Source organism: Mesitornis unicolor, unplaced genomic scaffold, assembly GCF_000695765.1.
Source record: "Mesitornis unicolor isolate BGI_N332 unplaced genomic scaffold, ASM69576v1 scaffold38629, whole genome shotgun sequence".
Classification (NCBI taxonomy): domain Eukaryota; kingdom Metazoa; phylum Chordata; class Aves; order Mesitornithiformes; family Mesitornithidae; genus Mesitornis; species Mesitornis unicolor.
Window position 1 is genome coordinate 9,121 of NW_010208641.1, and position 11,864 is coordinate 20,984.

Below are 11,864 nucleotides of genomic sequence, written 5' to 3' on the forward strand. Positions count from 1 at the left end.
GTACCGCCAGGGACGGGAAGGAGGGCCGAAAAGGTGTGTGTCTGCCGGGCCCCAGCGCACGTCTAGGGGCGGGTGGGAGGCAGGATGCCCCGTTAGGGGTGATTGGGCAACGGGGGGGAGCGGGAGGGCCGAGACTGGGTGAGGGGTGCCCCTGACGCTGGCCCTACCTGCTGCCTCTGCGGCCCTGGCGAGGGGCTCGCTCTCCTCCTAGCAGCCTTTTGCGCGTTTTGACACCTCCTGGCAGAGACATGTGGCAGAAGCACAGGCGAACACGCAAGCATAGGCGTAGAAAAACCTGACAGATGGCCCTGCGGCTGCACCCAGCTCTTACTGAGCTCCTTAGACCCCAGAGGGTGAAGAGCAGATTTAAGGAGGGAGGATTGACAAGGTTCCCTTATCCCTCCTGGCTGTGTGGGTTCCCTGGTCTGCCAGCGTTGCAAGGCAGGAAATATCTCTGTAGACTGGAAAAAAAAACTAGTCCTGTATTTTTTTAAAACATGGTGCTTAAAAATAACAAAGGAAGCATTTGTAACGTGGAATAACCTGGTTTTAATAACTTCTCTAACTTGTGTATGAATGTGCTTACCTGCACACAGCTGCAAGCTGCCAAACAGTACTGGAAATAAGTTGTGAAGAATCCCTGTCATTTCACAGGGAAATAACAACAAACATTTCTACACAAGATATCTAAGGACCTATTTTTAGAATGCTTATGGAAATGGGAGGCAGAGAAGGCTCTGTGGGTTTAGTGTTTGTTTTTAAATAAAGGCTTTTTTAGATCAAGAAAAAAATTACACTTATTACAATAAAAAAAAGTTTTAAATATTTTGTAAAAAGTCCTTTTGATCATATTTCCCAATGTGAATATATTGATTGCAGAGACAGGCTTAGGAATTTGACATGCTTTAAATAGAACCTTTAGTATATAAATTACTGTGCAATAAGATTATTCCATGTGACTCTGCATTAACATTGTATGCAGGTATCTCTATTTGGTGTTACTATATCATTCATTAGACTTAATTAGGATAAAGCAGTATTGAGAACCTTGTTCCCCTTTCTTTTAACAGTCAGAAAAATTTACAAACATCTCTTCTAGGATGGTTTTACTTTGGATTCAAATACTGACAGAGCGCAGTCCCTCTCTCTAAACGGAGACTCTGACAAGTGGATAGACTTTTCCAAAATGTACAATTCAAATCAAGAATATTACTTGAAGCTAGACGAGCTGAAGAATGCCCACTTGAAGACCATGGCAAAATTAGAAAGCATGTATCAGAATAAACTGTATTTAAAAGGAGTCCAGCACTCAGACAAGAAAAATACTGCTTCTAACATGTGTTGTAGGTAAGTTTGGTGGTACCTTTATCTGAAGATTCTTGAAAGCTTTGCAGACATCTGTAAAACAGCAGGGCTTGTTTTTTTTTTTTTCCCCTGGGGCTGGCAAGTGTTACTTCTCCCACTTCCTATAAGCAGATTATCACAGAAAAGTTAGTTTTAATAATAAAAATGCTTATTCACCTTGCTAACAGACTGTAAGATTTACAAGTGTGTGTGCAGGAGAGACTTGGCAACATGTTCTGTAGAGCACAGTGCCTTACCTCAAGAAGTACTGACTCATTCAAGATCAGCACCTACTTAAAACTATGATCTGGTGTGAGTGCCTACTGTGCTGCTTTTTTCCCTTCTCTTTCTCCTCTCTTCTTCCCCATCAGCACTGTTAATTTTTTTTTTTCTCTCTAATGATGGTACCTTAAAGTGGAAGTTACTGGCTTTGCATCAATGTTGGACTGGACTCAAACCAAGTTTTTTTTTCCCTTTCTTAAAGGCCAACTTGGGAGAAGAGCTCCTATCAGCCTCTAAATTTGCACAAATCCTTTTCAGACTCTGACTTAAGTGATCCCTTAGGCTCAAGTCTATCTGATGGGTCTGACAGTGAATTAGTGTTTGAAGAAAATGGTAGTGGAACTGGGTCATCTGTATTTGCTAAGGAACAGACTGAAAAAATGTGGGACGGGTTCTCTGTGGAAGACTACATCTCCCGCTCCAAACACAGCTTACCGACCTCGCCAGCCTTCAGAATGATATGGAAGAAACAGAAAGTGTGGTCACCGAAAGTTACTGTGCCCAAGCCTTTCCAGATGACTATCAGAGAAGCCAGAAAAAAAGAACAGAATGTCAAATCAAAGTCACAGATTGAAATGGAAAATAACTTACTGAAGAAGCAACTAGAGGAAGAAGCAGAGTGTCAGAAAAAATTCCGAGCTAATCCAGTGCCCGCTGCTGTTTTTCTTCCTCTCTACCGTGAAATCGTGCAACGAAATGAAGAACGGAGGAGGTCTGTGAGAGAGAGAAGCAAACTCAAGCTCTTGGCTTCTCAGAAGCCATTTAAATTCATTGAACGAGAGAAGCAAAGGAATGAAATTAGGAAAATGCAATTAAGGGACCTTTCTGCACCTGAAAAGAAAACAAAAGCATTCAAAGCAAAGCCAGTCCCTAAATGTGTTTATAGTCCAGCTGTTAACGACAAGCTAAAGGAGGAAGAGCTCTACAGAGAAATCAGGATCAGAATGAGAGCTGAAGAGTTGCTGCGTAATTCATCTCTGCCCAACAGCAGGCTGGCTTTAAAAGATACCAATAAAAAGAAGAAACACAAGTGCATAGAACCAAAGGAAACAGAACATAAACCCAAGATTATATCGAGTGTTCCAGATTTTCAACTATTACACCAGAAATTTCAGAAACGGCTCCTGCAACAGAAACAAGTAAAACACCTTACAGTCTGTGAACCTTTTGAGCTTCGTACTCCATATATTCCCTCAAACAAGGGGAAGATTTTGAAGGACATTCAAGAGGATGAAGAAAAGTTGAAAGAAACACGCTGGCCATACGCCTCTCCAAGACGTAAACCTCAAATGAGACATTCAAGTGCAAATTCACATCTCTCAGGATTTGGAGCATCTAAATCACCAAAAATCACAGAATGTACAAGACGGCGGCTGCAAGCCATGAGGTGACTACTTTAGTGATGCACTGCATTCTGTATATACTTGAACAGTAGATTTCTTTTGCATTTCTATATATGTAGTCAGTTCTTTCATGCAGTTAATCTAGGACTCAATATATTAATATAAGGACTTAATTATAATAGAAAATGTAAAATATTTAAATGTAAGACTTAATTTGTATTTATGACTGTTAAAGAAACAGTGCATTTTTCTCAGAACGTCCATAGGAAAGAGACAGAAAACTGCCGTTTCCCAGGATATGCCTGAATCCCTGAAAATGGCACATAACCTGTGTCCTCTTATGCCAACCCTGTTTTCACCCTGTTTTTCTCTTTTGAATCTCCTTTGCCAAAGCTTCCTTTGAAGTCTTGCTCTTGATTTAAAAATTAATTCAGCCTTAGTTTATTTTTCCACCCAGGAATTCACTTGAGGAAAAGAGAAAGCTGGAAGAACAACAAAAAAGGAACAAAACAAAGCAGAAACAAAGAACGAAAAAGCTCCAGAAAATTGTAACAGCCCGGGCTGAGGCTAATGACCCACATCAGAGCCTAGCTCAGATCTCTAAATCGAAATTAAAAACATTCAGGTATTTTGTTGCATTCCCCTGAACCTCTCATTTTATATTGTATGCTAAACATACAATGTAAAAAAATAGCACAGTCTAGTTTACATAATTCATCATTTGATAAATTAAACACTGTACAAAAGCAGCTAGTAAAAAAAAGTGGCCAAATTTAGTATTTCAACTGGGAAATTGTTGCCTGTTCTAATGATTTTTATCTATATGTTCTACCTTACAGTATTATAGATTAGCTAACAGGAGACTCCTGTGTTTTCTCAACTGACATCAACTAAAGAGGAAGTTAAAAAAAAAAATCAAAGGCAAAAGTAACAGTGTAGTTACACAATATCCTTGCACTACTAAATAGATAGGTACAACTTTAGTGCTAGCTGTCTTCTAAAGTTGCAAACATTTTATAAGTCACTTCTTTGTCCCAGCAGTTCCCCACTTCAGAGGGAAAATTAGAGCCAGAGTATTATTTTAACTTAGCACATGTATCAGCAGCTGACCAGGAAGCTGCTGGTGCTTGGGAGGAATGAGATGCAATGTTACCTTTAGTAGAGATACAAATTAAAAGATTGTTTCTACATGACTGAGAAAAGTAGTACACAGGGAAAAACATCAGGGCCTTCTCCGCATGCTGTAAGCTAGCAGTCCAGATGGCTCCAGCTCTCCAATGATAATCCAACTCCAAAATTGCTGCTTGACCTTGTCTTTGTGGCTAATTTAACCATTTCTACTCCTTGTTCTTTTTAATTCTAGAAAAATAAATGGTCCTGTCTGAATGAGTCCTTAGTGAGGTTTATGATCTGGGCATGATGGCGCTGCAGCAGTATTGTCCATTTAAGGCGCTGTTACATGGAGATGGTGAGAGGCACTAACAGCTCTGCCCCTGTTGCTTCACACATAGGCAGGATTCTTGGGCAACTACGATGTATCCTAATTTCCAGTAACCAGGCAAACTACCAGTAACAGACAGTAGTAGGGCAAAACAATACAAGGGTGAATGATTAAGAGATATGCCTGACTACAAGGTTCATAGCTTGGACTAGCAACTTTTAAGTTACCATACTAAACTTTGAGGAAGGTGTTCAGAATATGGTCCAGGATAGAAATTTTTTTTCTGAAGTTAGGGTGGAGGGTAGGGCTGGGAGTTTGCAGGTAACAAATAAGGTTAACTCATTCTTTATTTGCTTTATGAGTCTCTTCTTTATAGTTAAAATAAAAAACTGTAGACTTAATAGATTTTAAACCCTGGTCTGTTATAAACAAGTGTGCTGAAATAGCGCAGCACCACCTGCGAGGCAATACTGCACATTGTTCCACCAGCAAACTCCGTAATGATTGTTCACCACCAATCTTGCTGCACTGTGATCAGAAAGAGAAAATGCAGCAGAAACTGAAGCATGTGCATTCTAAGATACTGAAAGCATTAAGTGCAGTGGCTCAGCCAGGATATACTAGAAGCAGCACTGCAAAAAGCCTTTTGCTTGGCCATGTGGGCACTCAGTGCCTACCCAGCATACATCTTACCCCACCTACCACCTCCCCCAAAGACAGCTGAAGGCAGAGCATGCATAGGAAGCAGCAGTGGTCTAGGAGGAGCAGGGCTTACACAGGGTCCTGGAGAGCACAGTGCAGTGGTAGAGATGCTGGTCAAAGAGGGCAGCCACTTCTGTTTTGTTAGAGCCAGAGCTCAAGTGCAATTGCTTTTGCAAAAGAACCAGCAGATACTGTTAATAACAGGAGCTTTATAATGTAAGCATCCTTGGGCAGATAATCTGCTGACTCCAGGACAGAAGCAGAAACCAATTTGAGTTACAGTAGCAAGGTGGAGAATTAAGAGAGATAGTGAGTATGTTTACAGATTTGATTTGCATTCATTCAACAGTAAACTCCACATTACAGCATTTAGCTTAATCAGATTTCAGGAGTATTGTAAACCACTCATGCTTAATTCTTGTCTGCACATAAAATGATGCTATTACAACACATTACTTCCATAGTGCCGATGCATTAAGGCTAGTACAAGTGTTTAACTTGATAATGCTTATTTCAGCATAGGCTGGGTAACAAGGTATATTACCATAAGTGCTCTTCTAACAGATAATTAGGTTTGTAGAAAGCCACCTGAGAGCAAGCAAGTAGCGACAATGAAGTTCACTCCCTCAAAATGGTGAATAACTTGCCTTAATGCACAGCCGTATTGCAGAAATTCAGAAAATGGTAAGGGAGAGGTGGGGGGAGGTGGAAGTGTAAAATGCCCCTAGCACTTACTACATTTTACTAGCATCTCATACCTGCCCTTAAGTGTCTGACTTGGTAAAGCTAGAGCTGGCCCAGCACAGGCAACATCAGAAAGAGGTGTCTGTCATACATGGAGGATTACAACCCATGCTACCTGGATTATCTAGTGCTTGCTATGATCTGAGGGACCATTTCAGTTGATGAATCAAGAGTTTCACCATCCCTGGCTAAACCAACGAAGAAAAAAAAAAAAAATAGATTGTGGCCACCCCATCTGCAGTAAAGTAAGAAGATTCTTATCATCAAACTTTACCTTAAAGTACTGCTTTTTATTTAATGACACTAATTTACTATGGTATATTCTGTTTAATTTTGCTTAGAACAACTGGAATATCTGAATTAAATCAATATTTAAAAACCCATAAATATCCAATTTTTTTAAAAAGCCCAAGTATCTAAAAATCCCTTAAGAATTAAAATTCAGACAGCCTCTACTTAACCTCACTAGCCAGGGCCTCTCTCCATTTATCCAAAATGATTGCCTCGGAGACAGTTTTGTTCAGTACTTACTGGCAAGCAATTGCTGTGAAAATGAGAAAATATACTTCAGACCCTGTAACCACCATAAAATGATTTTGGTATCTTTACACAGGACAATATTTAGTTTGTTATGAGCAATTCAGCTGCTTAGAAAATTACTTCTTATATTATAAATTAATAATAACTTCTCTCGTACTCTATTTCCCTTAGGAATTATGAGAAGCAGAGAATGCAAGAATATTTGCAAGAGTTGCAAGAAATGGAAGAAAGAGTAAAACAAAGGCCATTGCTTTTGGAAAGAGTCACTCAGGTTGTCTTGCTTCTGTATTACTCTTTAATCATATTTTCAAATATTGCATAAGACATTTGTAGTCAAACAATTTTGGGAGATATTTGAAAAATACTTTTGAGACTAGTATTTGTCCATTTTAATCTCCCTATCTCCATATAAATATTACTGATTTTTATGACTAAGCATTCATGGCATGCTTGCACAGGGAACCAAGATAGCTGTTGTAAACGTGTTGACCAATTCAGTTACAACATGAGTAACTCTAAACACAACAAAAAATTACAACAAAAATATGAGATGTTTAAGTTGGGAAAGAAACTATTTTTAAAAAATCAAGTATTCTTAGTGTCTACTGTAAAGCTCAGATGCAATATATTTTCATCTCTCCCTTTTTGAGGTCGCTTCCAATCCCTAACGTTCTGTGATTCTGTGTGATTCAGTACAACCACGTGCTGGTCCTGAGGTCAGTGACCTGTTTCCAAACCCAGAGAGGCAGCAAGTCACAGATCACTGCTCCCCTTGTCCCTCCTGTCTGAGTGGGTTTCCTGGTCTGCCATCCTTGCAGGGCAGGAACATCTGTGTGGATTGGAGGACAAGTCCTACTCACTCAGATACTACCTAGAAGAACAGAATTCACATCCTCAGTTTCAGAGGCAGAAATACACATCTGTGTAATTTGTTAAATAGCACTGTAAGAAAGTGAATCGACGCTATTTTTATTAGGGTAGCAGCTCCTAAAGAGGGAAGACAGAAGAGGAGGAGAGATAAGGGAGAAGCCAAAGGAAGCCTACATTTGATTTTCTACATGTCCACATCTTCCCTCTTCTCCCTCAGTAGCTATATACAGCATATAATGGCTCTTCATTCGCCAGTGGGTGCAGGGAGCAAACCACATTTAAACTAGTACAGAAAAGGAAAATCTAGTGTAAAGTTATCAAGTACTGTTTTGCCATTCTCACCTGCAGTGAACAATTAAACAAACAGTCTTAATATAAATAAACAAAAGTATCAAAAGACAGGCATTTAATGTATTTAGATAACACATAACCATTGTGGTTTTCCTACAGAAAAATGCCAGAATAGCTGCAGAAAAGCATTATTCTAACAGACTGAGAGCGCTGGGGATATGCCCACAATTTGTTTCAGAGAAGGGACAAACAACTAAATTGCTACAATGCTCCAGTGCCGAAGATTTTAATTACACCACTGATGCCAGACAAAGGTAGAGATTACTGAAGGCTTTTGCCACTACATACCTAGTATTTAGAAAATTATTTCTGATGTATAGGTTTGGGGGTTTTTAAAAATTATTTCTACTATTTCCCAGATAAATACTTGACTATGTAGCCAGCTTAATTAATGTTAGCATTAGTATTTTTATTGTTTTTCCTGAATTAAATGTTATTTCATAGAACAGAGCACTAGATACGTTGTGTAATGTACTTCAAAGAAAAATGAAGAAAAGGATTTTTTATTTGTTGCTTTCACCAAAAATGCTGGCAGGTTGCTAGTAGGTCACTTCATTCTGCATTATCTTTACTGATTTTTTAAAAATAAGCCTTATAAAAATACTTCTCAGTATCCATTAGGTGTTATGATATAAAAGGAAGCAGAAATTTAAAAAAAGAATATAGATAAGCAGTACTGTTGAGTTACTTTCTAGCATAAAAGGAGACTTTAGTGTCTCTCCTTCCCTTTTCCTTCCCCAGTTCCATCTCAGCCACGTCTACAGGGATTTGTCCTAGATTACCTGAAGGTAGTTTAAAACCTATTGGAAAACATTTTACCTGAAAATAAAGTCACACATGCAAATTGTCCTTTCAGAGCCATCATGGATAAAGTGAAAGAAAAGGAATCCTTGGAGGAAGCAGCTGACAGCAGTCCTTGGTCTGAGCAGTCCTGTGAGGAAGAAGAAGGAGAGAAGAGAAAAGATGTCAAAGTCTCCAGCCAGGACAGCCAGTCCAGTGAGCTGGAGGATGAGGAAGAGGCAAGAGCCAGCCCTCGTGTTCATCAGCCTTGCCATGCAGCGGAGGCTGGGTCTAGCTCCCTCTCTGACCACCACCATGAAGAGAAAGAGGAGGAGGAGGAAGAGGAGGAAGAAGCAGCAAAGGCAGACCTGTCACTGGACCATTCCCAGGAGGATGATGATCACTCAAGACCCAGTTCTCGGTCTGACCAGTCCCACGAGCATGAAGAAGAGGATCAGTCTGACCCTGAAGCTGAAGGTACCTTCGAATATGAGGATGAGGAATATGAAAATGATGATTCAGAAGAGAAACCCAGCGATGATGAAGCTGACTGAAAGGCAGGCAGAAAGGATGGCCTGGAGCTCAGGAACCTATTTCATTGCTGGCAGTGAAACAGACACCAAAGAAAAACATGGCTTTTTGCTCTGATGCAGAATTCTGTGAATTTAAAGCTCTTGGCTTAAGAGCATTTCCAGCACAGAAATTTCATCTATTTTCCAGTAAGAAAGATCAAGTTACTAGCTTCTACCAAGAAAGTAATTTAATTTTATATTGATCTTCTTTATTTGAGTCTTCTGTGACATTAGTGCATCTCTGTTCATGAAGTGAACTGCAACCATCATTTAATAATCATGTCTTGTATGTTGTGTTGGCAAGTACTGAGGTCTTAACATGGCCAGCTCTTCCTGCGTGCTAGCAAAGCCAGGTGAGATTTTGGAGTAGTAATTTACCCTTATCAGTACCTCCCACATCTCAAACATTTCAGTACTTGGGGGGGTCTCTTCCTGCAATATCTTCTAGGATGACAATGAATAGACATGGGTTTGTTGTACAAGCAAAGCAGCTGCTAGTAAGACAACTTCTTGTGTAGTTTGACAATATGGCCAAACTCATCTGTTCAATTCCTCCCTCCTCTTCCAATGACATTCAACTTCTGCCCACTTAAATGAGCTAAATTGGCTCAGAGATGGGCCAAATGAGTGCCAGGGCCCGAAAAGATGACTGCTTTTGGAGAAAATAAGCTGTTATATAAACTCAAATACTTTGTCCAGCTAAAGTATTAACAGTATTGCAGTTGCTGAAGACTCTCCCTATAGAGAATAAAATGCCTAGAGTACATTGACAGGAGCCACTTAAACTTTCACAGAGATTTTTAACACTTACAGACAAGTAAAGTAGAAGAGTAAGTCAGCAGAATAGTATGTTATGCGGTATGTCTTGTATTAGAGTCTAACCAAGACCCAAAACTGTTTTTCAACTCCATTTTGTTTTGAAGAGTTCCTCCCATGATGATGTAAAAATCATTCTTCAGAACATAGTAACAAGTGTGGACATTAATCTTCAAGTTTCTCTGTTGAGACAGTAAACACACGCTGTAAATAGAGAATCCTACTACATCAGACAAAAATGTAGCCCAGCAACTCCAGGTGCATGAAAGCATGAAAGAAGTGCTTTAGTACCTGTTCTTACACACTTGCTACTCAGGACTTCAGGTACTACACAATAAGAAAGCAAATAGAAGGTTTGGGCTCGTTTGGATTTTTTTTCCCCTCTTTATATCAGTAGTATCTTCTACTGTTACTAGCTTTCTTGCTAACCTGTCATATGCAATGTTAGGAAATACAATAGAAGAATGCATCCACATAGCAACAGACCACAAATGACGATTTCAAACAAGCTTTGTTGGTACAGTATAATGCAGCATTGCACAGGTGCAAAAAGCATGTTCACTGAATAGTGAATACATTTGTTAAAACTATCAGGTTTGCAAAAGTTGCAAAAGCATCTACAATGACTAACAGTAAGGACTGCTTGGGGTTCCCCCTCACCCCCAATCTTCTTCTTCCATGCTGCATGCAAGGGCACCAAATCTGTTATTTCTTCCCTCTGACTTTAAGGAACTGTGTAACAATGTTTGGAAGTTTTTAATCATTATTACTTTTATTTATTTTTGAAGTGAGAGCATAACTGATATGAATTTGAAACATATTTTTTTACTTAAATAAAATATCCATTGTATATATGTCATACTAAAAAATGTTAATCATTGCTTCACAAGGAAAATCACAGTTTATAATCTCTGGTTATACCTGACAACCCCACAATACAAACTCAAGGTTGGTTTGCTTGTGCTTGTCAGTATTCTGTAATTCTGAAGAGTAGTACAATGTTATTAAATTTGTAATCACATATTATTGATATTTGTCTCTTCAGTAGATCAAATTTTTTGAAAGGAGGCAGAGTATATCTAAATTACGTTTTTCTCATAAAGGTTTTTTGAAGAGGTTTCAAATCAGAAAAACATCAAATCTGTTTTTAAGATCTGACAGCACTCAACTAAGTGTTGTAAAAGAACATAAATGTATATAATTGTTGAACTATTAAGATGGAGACTAAAAACTCCTTTGAACTGGAAGGAAGTAACAAAAACAATGCTCTTTTTTAAGGTTTTAGAAGGAGCTGGGGACCTGTGTGTAACTTAGATTGAGTTACTCACTGAATTTTTACTATATTAACTTTAATAATAACAGAATTAATGAACACTGATAAATATGATAGAACAAGGAAAAGCTAGTACAGCTTTTAGGGATTATGCCTCAACTTTTTTAGCATTTCTGAAAGTGTCAAGCAGAATCATGTGGACTAAAACGATCCAATTGATGCAGTTTACCTAGATTTCCAGGAAGCATTTGACACAATTTGATATCAAAGGATCTTCCAGAAACCAGCCTTACCGTAGGAAAAGAAAGGTCTTTGTGAATTAGTAACCAATTAAAAGTTCAGAAACGAAAAAGTTAATTTTCACAGTGTAAATGCAGTTATCAGCAGACATTCAGTAAGATTAAAACTGTTCAGCATACTCAGAAGGGATGTGTAGCATCCATTCCAAAGAGTTTGCTGAGACCAGAGTTATTCAGTGCTGTGAAATAAAACAAAAATGACTGCAAAGAATATGCTGAAGGATCTTATGACAATGCTAGAAGAATAGATATAGTTCAGTTTTAGTAAGTGCAAATAAATGCATGCGAGGGTAAAAAATAAACTATACAATACTATGCATTGAATCCTGCATGCAGTCCTGGTCCTCTCATCTTCAAAGGGATTTATTATGTAACTGGAAGAAAGAAACAAGAGTGAACAAATATAAAAAATGGTCATATGACAAGAAGGTAGTCTGGTTTAAATATGACAATATATACTAGTATTCTTTTATTTGGAAAAGTGTGAGAGATAGAACTTTCAGATAT

General features: G+C 38.7%; 1 protein-coding gene across 1 annotated transcript; it reads left to right on the forward strand.

The window, feature by feature from the left end:
* The first annotated feature begins 1,174 nt into the window (after positions 1 to 1,174).
* Positions 1,175 to 8,951, forward strand: FAM161A (family with sequence similarity 161, member A). The gene is made up of 6 exons (XM_010192581.1): positions 1,175 to 1,347; positions 1,829 to 3,013; positions 3,427 to 3,594; positions 6,568 to 6,667; positions 7,717 to 7,871; positions 8,474 to 8,951. Exons 1-6 carry the CDS (start codon positions 1,187 to 1,189, stop codon positions 8,949 to 8,951), a joined length of 2,247 nt encoding a protein of 748 aa, XP_010190883.1. The 5' UTR covers positions 1,175 to 1,186.
* The last annotated feature ends 2,913 nt before the right edge of the window (positions 8,952 to 11,864 follow it).